This window comes from Zosterops lateralis (genome assembly GCF_965231275.1).
Source record: "Zosterops lateralis genome assembly, chromosome: Z".
NCBI classification, from domain to species: Eukaryota; Metazoa; Chordata; class Aves; order Passeriformes; family Zosteropidae; genus Zosterops; species Zosterops lateralis.
This window is the reverse complement of record NC_139800.1, coordinates 12946369-12954809: the sequence shown is the minus strand read 5'-3', so window position 1 is coordinate 12954809 and position 8441 is coordinate 12946369. Positions and strand designations below refer to the sequence as shown.

The 8441-nt window shown below is 36.6% G+C and overlaps 1 protein-coding gene across 3 annotated transcripts in view; it reads right to left on the bottom strand.

The window, feature by feature from the left end:
* Positions 1-344: 344 nt before the first annotated feature.
* Positions 345-8441, bottom strand: part of SLC38A9 (solute carrier family 38 member 9) — a 48804-nt gene continuing 40707 nt past the window's right edge. For 2 of the 3 annotated variants that reach the window (XM_083884121.1, XM_083884122.1), the window contains exons 14-15: positions 4436-4525; positions 346-2553 (exon numbers count right to left, since the gene is read on the bottom strand). In XM_083884121.1, the coding sequence (XP_083740247.1) occupies positions 2388-2553; positions 4436-4525 (256 nt within the window). In that variant the 3' untranslated portion in view covers positions 346-2387. Of the gene's footprint in view, positions 2554-4435; positions 4526-8441 lie in introns of all 3 variants that reach the window. The other variant, XM_083884123.1, reaches the window with a different exon arrangement.

Here is an 8441-nt window from a genome sequence, read left to right as displayed (position 1 = left end):
TAACTTAGGATGCTGACAAGGAAGAGAATCCCTTAAAATGCCAATCTGCTTACACTCTCCTGACTTGCTTCTTATGCTTGTGAAAATCTCAACTGCATGTAGTAAAATTAAAAAATACTTTCTTATAAGAAAATGTGCTTCAGGAGATGACAGTGTAATGACAGTGCAATGAAGTATTTGCTATCACTCTGATGCTTACCAGTTTGTAATTCAAATCAAAGCTTTTAAAGGCTTGTATAAATAAACAGTGCAGCAAGAATCTATCTCTGTAACACAGAGCTAAAACTATCTCTTATAAATGTTCTGAATAATTTCCTTCTAAATTTTAACTCAGTCATTGTACATTGCACAACTGAAAAAAAGACAGATACAAGATGCAATTAGGACACTTCACCAAAAATTCTGGCTTTCTCAGGAATTTCTGTTGACTACTAGATCCTAACAGAATTTTATACTGCTAAAATCAATGGGTATTTTAATGTAAGTTTCAATGACAAGGATAAAAATAATGGAATCATATATAAATGAAACATGGAAGGATATAATCAAGTTTAATTTGCACTCATCAGGGTTTGTACCTAAATTAAGCCCTGAATCTATAATAAATAAGTACAAATAAGCCAATAATGCTAGGAAATCTGTATCTTTTGTCCTTTCCTTTTGGTTTTTAAGTACTTCTCTTCTAAGAGTCTGCACAGGAGAAAATTACCAGGATGGGGCAGATCGTTCCCTCTAACACAGAACAGATGATGCATGTATTCTCCAATTCTGATTTAAAGGCACAGAAAGTTTCACAAGAAAACAACAATCGGAAATAATCACTGTATTTTGCAGATAGTATTCCAAATCCATGTAGTCTTGTTATTTCATACAAATCAAAGGATATTTAGGAAAGTGAGTGTCCTTTACATAGTGTGAAGAGCCTAAGTAAAACAAATAGATTTACACCATTACTAAAAAATTCACATAATTTCCCAAAAAAGCATGGTAATACCCCAAGTTATGTTTTTCACTGTCTTTCTGATGAAAATATGAACTCTTACCCTGCAATGTAGTTATCTTTCCCAACTCCTACTTCATAAACATTGCACCATTCCAACTTTTTTCCTCTTTTACTTACTTTGGAATTTAGTATTGCTCAGAGTTCTCTTTCAATTATTCTGCATTTGTTGATTATTTTAGTGCAATGAAACTCTGCACAAAGAGGAGTTTCTTCTCTCTCTCCAACCACAAAAACGACATTCCACCAGTGTCTGGTAACTTAATTGTTGCATGTTTTGGGTTAAGACACAGAGTTACAGCAGGTAGATGAAGGAAGGTGTCCATGTGCTTATGCATGTACACCCTCTTAATTTGTAAACAAGAAATTAAAAAGATAAAAAACAACCGCACAGCAAAATCTTCCTGGATTCTTCCAGCTTCCATTAAAAATTATTAAAAACTTAAATTCTTTGACTTCATCCAGGTTTTGAAGACTGTTGGCTTTGTCTCTCTGCTCACATCAAAAATGTCCAGCGTGACACGGTGGAGAAGTGAGAGAACACCAGAGGGAGACCCTACCAGGGCAGGCCTGCGATGAGCAAACACTGTGTACACCATGCATCCATAAAAACCACATGCAACTTCTGAAAAGACAACTTCCCAGTAACCAAGTTGAATTGAGGTCAAGCCTGGAATACTAACTTTAATTGTCTTGTTCTAATTTTTTTTAATCCTCCTGGCTTTCTTGTATTGTAAGATCACAAATAACTTGTGTACATATTGGTTCTGAATAAAACACTGAAACATGAGTTTATTGTTTCTCTTTGTTGGAATTTCCTAGAGGAAAAATATTGCCAAAACAATTTAATAGCGTATTCAAAATTAAGAGTGCATTTTGACCCAAATGACTATAAATTAACCTAAAAAAAAGAGGAAAGACAATAAATTCTTCATTTTCCAAACAAATCAGGAAAATAACTGCAACAAAAGAGCATTTCAAAGAGTCACTGAACAATACTGAGAAAGCATGTCTGCTAATCAAGGTAAGAACAGTTCATTTGGAGGAAAGACTTCCACAGCTTGAGGCTGGAAGCTTTGTGTTTGGAGAAATGTGCTGTAAAAAATTAAAATCTGAGCTTCGTTAATTTTTGTTGTATTTTCAACAAAACCAGGAGAACTGTATCACTCAAATCTGAACCATTTGACTTCTCATAAAATTGTGTTTTCAGAGAAGCAAGACGTGTCCTGTGAAGTACTTGAACAATGTGTTCTGAATTTGTTTCAAAGGTGCAGGTTTTCCCAAGATCCTCACATGGAGGATGATTCTCATGCCTCACAGTGTTGCTCAAGGCTGTTGCCAGATTTCACAGTACCACTTGTGACAGCCACGGGAGAAGGGGGAATTTTCACAATAGGAATTGTGCAAACAGATTAGCCAGTCCCAGGAGGATTATAAAGATGTGAATGATCGATGCAGGCCATGTCAGCTGCCCAGCACGGTACAGGGAGATCATGTAGATGAGTGATGGATACACGAACACAAAGGCCAGACCACATGTTGCTCCGGAGTATCTGAGGAAAGGGAGGGAAAAGAGGGGAAGGAAAAAGGAAGAGAAAGAAAGAATGCTTTGCGTTTATTCTTATTTCTTGTTGTCATTTCCCCCCGCCAAACCAGTGAAAAATCTGGATGAATACTGACTATCTGCAACTGTTGAACATCAATTTCTGTTCCTTGCTGACCTCTACCTCCTTCACTAGCACTTAATTATGACTGTGCTGTCAAGCCCCTGCTTGCTTGTACCCCCACTCTGACATGGCTTTGTCCTTTCAGTCATACCCTGTGATGGTGTTGAGGACCAAATCCCTAAATTAGACTTGATGATCCTACTTTCTTTCACAAATTAGTCAACATGCAACAGAAAGAGACTGCACAGTGCATCCTCTGTTACACATCCCTTACTGTCAGAACTGCAAACCTCATCTGAGCCATCTGAGAACACATAATAAAGCATTTAAATATAGAAATATTCCTGAATCTGCAACTCTTATTTTAATTTATTTAATGAGCTTCTAGCAAATCATTCTCCAGACCTAAAAGGAACAACACACCCTTCTGGTAACACAATCAACCACAGCAAGGGAAACATTTAACTGTTCTTTTTCTAACCTCTCCCTTGCTTGCAAAAATGTTTTTATTATTTTCACCTACTAAGCAGCCAAATGTTATTAAGTAACAACATTTTTTGTTTCATATATTTGAACATTCCTTTCAGAGGAAAGATAGTCTAACTTGCAAACATGCAAGTTAGATTGTATAAAGACAACTTATCTGCTGGAAATCTACTGTTCAACATGCACAGTACAGACACATTAGAAGCGATAAACAACAGTTTGCAAACGGAGACATACATGTATTGCACAATGTTTAACCAAATTAGGTATCAGGAAGAAATTCTCTCCTGTCAGGGTGCTGAGACATTGGAACAGGTTGCCCAGGAAAGCTGTGGATGTCCTGTTTCTGGAAGTGTTCAAGGATGGGGCTCTGAGCAACCTGGTCTAGTGGAAGGTATTCCAGGAGGAATCCCTGCCATGCCATGCCATGCCATTCCATGGCAGGAGGTTGGAACTAGATGATTTGCAAGCTCCCTTCCAACCTTAAGGTTTATTCTATCAATCTAAGAGTACGATGACGATTAACTAGACCATCTCTATTACTAGAATACAAAAAATTTTACTACAAGGAGTGGTAGAAGAAAAAGAGGAAATGGGTAAAACCCTCAGAAGATCGGCCACTGAGCAAAAGTAAGTTATTTTGCTACTTTGGTCAGACCCAAACCTGTCATTCTGGTTTTATAATTGCATATTTCTATATTTTTAAACACCTCCCTCTTCTGGTTGCTTTAGGAAAGATGCAAACCAAGAATAAATGACAATGCATATAAATATATTGACGTCAATCATAGTAAAATAAGACTCATTATTTCCTCTAATATTTTCTAATTATAGAAATCCTAGCTTTTCATCAACATAGTAAATTTGGGATATCATTTAGAGGAACAACTTGGATGCCACTTTTCCCTTTAAATTTACTTGCTTTCTTGGATTTTTATTACGGACTTTCAAACCAGGTTCAAATGGTCTTAATACAAAACAGAAACTTGTGAGAAGAATACAAGAACAAAACAACTTTTCTTCTGGCACCATATTCTTTTGTGGGTAGAATTACAAGGTCCTCAGATACAGCTCCAGTAGAACTCAACCACCTCAGACACCGAGGCACAGTAACAGATGTTAGAACTTTGCAAGCTGATTGTTTACACACCAAATCATTATTTACAACTTAAGAAGGCATAAGCTTCACAAAATATAAAGGTACAATTATTAGTGCTCCTTTTCAACATCAAGACACAAACACAGTAACACCACAGGGAAGCTCATTGCAAGCAACACTCACCTTATGATACCTCCTATATTTGGATAAAATCTTGCCATTGCTACTCCAGCTCCTACAATGGCTAGGTTCAGGATAAGCACATGGAAAAGGCTAAGGGAAAGTGAGGAAAGAGTGTTAAAATCTCTTATACTTATTACAAAATACCACCACTTCATTTACTCTAACATTTAAATGGTACATGGATGGTGTTTTCATTTGCATGACTCACTTCATTAAAGCTAATTAATTTCATAGCAAACATGTCATCTACTGAATATTCAGAGCGCCAATTTCTAAATATCTAGTATTTTGACTCAAAATATTCTTAAGGAATAAGAATTTGGCAATTCTTACAAAAAACATCATATGTGGTAGTCAGCACTCAAGCATTTCAGATGGATATTCAAGTACCAAATAAACAATACTGTATAACTTAATTCCCACAAGAAAGAATTAGCTTGTTCACAGAATGATCGGAATTGCTCAAACTGAACTAATGGAAATGAGAAGAAAAGCAAAGATGCAGCAAGTGGAAAACATTACAGACACTATTAGGGGATAAATCCTGTAAATTTGCACTCCAGTGCATTTTGATAGAGGACAAACATTTAGAATGTTGGATGTCTTACCATATATGAACTGTAATAAACTTTCTTGCTCCTGCCCTATTTATGCTGATTTTTTTTGTTGAACTTGTTTTTATAAATAATTTCCTTTTGTATTAAGGATGAGAAAAACAGCTATTTTTCTGTTCTGCAAAAGCAGCTCTTATTGCATGAGACCAATTCAGTGCAGTTATGCACAGAGCAGAGACTCAGGAAAGTATCACTTTTCTTTCTAGAATATGAAATGTTGGCATATTTTAGCATAAGGTAAAGTCAGGAAATATAATAAAAACCTGTGATATTTTGGTCACACAGCTGTTTCTATGAAGGGAAAAAGAGTTCTCAGAGAGGAAACATACGTACACTTACAGGTTTTGTTTATTCTTCTGAAGGATGTGATTTCCTAAAATATACAAAACCTGTAAGCCAAGGCTTATTTTTTCTTCACTGTAGAAAGTATGTGTATTATGGAGGATGTAACTAACTAACAAACTTTCAAAAAGTGACAACTTCCATGAAAGGCTGCCTGCCAGTTTCCAAGTTAGGAAGAACGATTAGAGACACAGAACAGTCACATTAAAGTTCAGGGAAATGAAGGTAATTAAAACACAAAGGAATAATTTAAGCCATGGACTGTTTTTAACCTTCCATCTTTAAAAGTGATTTCAAAAAGACAAAAAAAAATTTTTAATTTTGTACACGACATTTTAACAGTGGTACAAGAGAGAGATCAATGACTGGAGAGAGACTACAGCAGCTGTTCAACTTTAAAAATAACTTTATTGGATATAAATCTGGTAAGACCCTGTGAACAAAAAATAAAATCCCAAGAATCAGACTTCTTAGGAACCAAATGTGTACACCTTCTCTAATACTCTAAGGAAAGCCAGTTAACTAACCTGTTCACAAAAAAAGTGTCTGCCACTAAAAGCTAGCTCCTTTTTCCCTACACTTGGCAGATCACAAATCTTAATATTACACAATTAAAGCAGAAATTTTATGGACAGAGAAAATGACAGCACTTCTTCCATTCTTTTTTTTATTTTTTAGCAAGAGGGACTAAAACCAATGCAGGCTTACTAATCCAAAAATGTTTTGCAAATTTGTGTCAGTTCAGAGTATTTTAGCAAAAAACCTGAAAAATCTTCTCCGAAGTATTTTATTCTGACATGCCTTGAAGATGTGATTTTATTGTTCAAAGCTATTGTTTGAAAAAATTAATTCTAGATTCTTTTAAATTTTGAAAGCAAATAGGGGTCTCTGTATGTTTGATGTGAAATGAAACATTTTTCAGTTTCTTGATCTAATAAAAGGATTATTAGGTTGAGGGGGGGACAGTATGTTCTGGCTCAACTGAAAACAATGGTCCTCAAATGCTGAAGCCTCCAAAGTAATTCAGTACTTGTAAAGTAGTGCTTTGCAGTTTTGATTGTTAAAATTAATTAGATTGCTCATAAACAATACCAAAATCAGAGGTCTGAAAAGGCTTTGCATCTATCTGTTTCAATGTAAAAGATCACCCTGCATTCCTCCCCTGGAATGTCTCTGATCTTTTCTCTACCTTTTGAAACAGCCCGAGTTGTAACCATGACATTGGACAACAGGTATTTAACCTGCAAACCCTTTCTTTTACATAGGCAGACAGTCACAGCTCAGCTCAGCTCATCTCCGGGATGGGGAAAAAGTTTCCACCTTGATAGAGAGAAAGGCTATTACCATTTAGGAAACAACCCATACCCTTCTAAATAAAGTAAAATCTGATACCTAGGGCTACAAGTAACTACATTATTTCAGACAGTACTTTTCCTAAGACTCTAGAGTTCCATGCAGGTATATTCCAGATAGGACAAGCATTTCTATAGCCCGTGACATTTTAATAAGTTCTGAACTGCTCAGGCTTAGCCTGACACTGGTTTACAGTAAAATTAATGCTCACCACACATTGCAAAAGGATAGTCAGGAAAAAAGCATTTGGAGGCAGGGGACATAACCATACCACTGGCTTATTACAATTATACAAAGAAAAGTATTTAGAGGACATTAGAGATTAGAAAAGATTTGGCCTGGTTTTGCTTAATCACTCTGGTCACATACTGGTGTTTTCAAAGCAGTGTAACTTTCTTCCTCATGGTCAGTGGCAGCAGAGCTGGGTGCTGGACTGTCATGCCAGGGCTGGACTGTCTGCCTGGGCACTCTGGTTAGGGCTACTACTCTGAGGCACAGGTTGGATTGCCTGAAGGAAGCTGTAATCCACAAAGGAGACACACCCATGGCAAGTCTTTTATATTCTGTCCTCTGTCTCCATACTCTCAGCTGGGCAGATGAAGATTCTAGCTCTTTTCTGCAAAGGGAATCACTGCTCACCTGCAAAAATCCTGCAATCTCACAAAAATTATAACAGAGGGAAAAAAAATTAAAACAAAATGCAAGCTTTCCCCTAAGTCTTGCTTTTTTCTCTCCTGGCAAGGTTAACCTTTCAGATTGAGAGAGTGGAGAAACAACCTTGTATGCCAGAAGATCTTTAAAGAGCTTGCTCCATCAAGTTCTCCCCTGTGGAAGTGGTAGCTACACTTTAGTCACTCAACAGCAGTGACCATATATAGCTAATTAACTTTGGCATTGGCAAAGTAAGAATCATGCCAAACCCAGTAAAACCAAACTCTGGCACAGGGAAATTTAAAAACAGAAACTGATTCTAAATCCCCTTAAGTTTTAAGTTCTCTCAGAAGTTCTGGACTCAGCATGGAGTCACAGGATGAATGCACTAAATAAGGGCAACTGGCAAGCAAGGAAATAAGAAAATCAGCATCATCCAAGTAAGAATTTTTGAGAGATTTCTGTATCCAAAAATGCATTTTCTTCCTGGAAATCTCACTCAAGTGACATTGGTCAAAAGACAATGAATCACAACCTTTAAGAAGGTAGACAGAAGTTAGATGAAGAGCAGACAAACACACATGCGTGCAAACAGAAGAAACATATTTCATTGCATCAGAAGACATACATCTGTGGGAGAACTGGCAGGTCAGCTTATTTAACCTCCCAGAACAGGCAAGATGTTAAAGAGTTTTAAAAAATCATCAGATGATGGTATAAAGTACTTTATGCACACCATATAATTCATCAAGGGAATCTCTGTCACAAATATCACTGTAGCCAAGAGCCAGTAACAATAATAAAAAAATTGGCTTTCTGTACATGTAGAAGATCCAGAGTCAAGCAAGAAAGAGCAGATAAAGCACATGCATCTGGCCCTAAATCAGCTGTTAAATGACGCCATTACAAACACATCTCATTTTAGAAATAAAAGCAATTACCCAATACACAAAATTTTGGCCTTCCTTAACAATACCAGGGAGAGCAGAGAGAATGAACAGTTCCTTGGGTTTTGTCCCAGTACATCACTTTCTCTGTTGTAATCT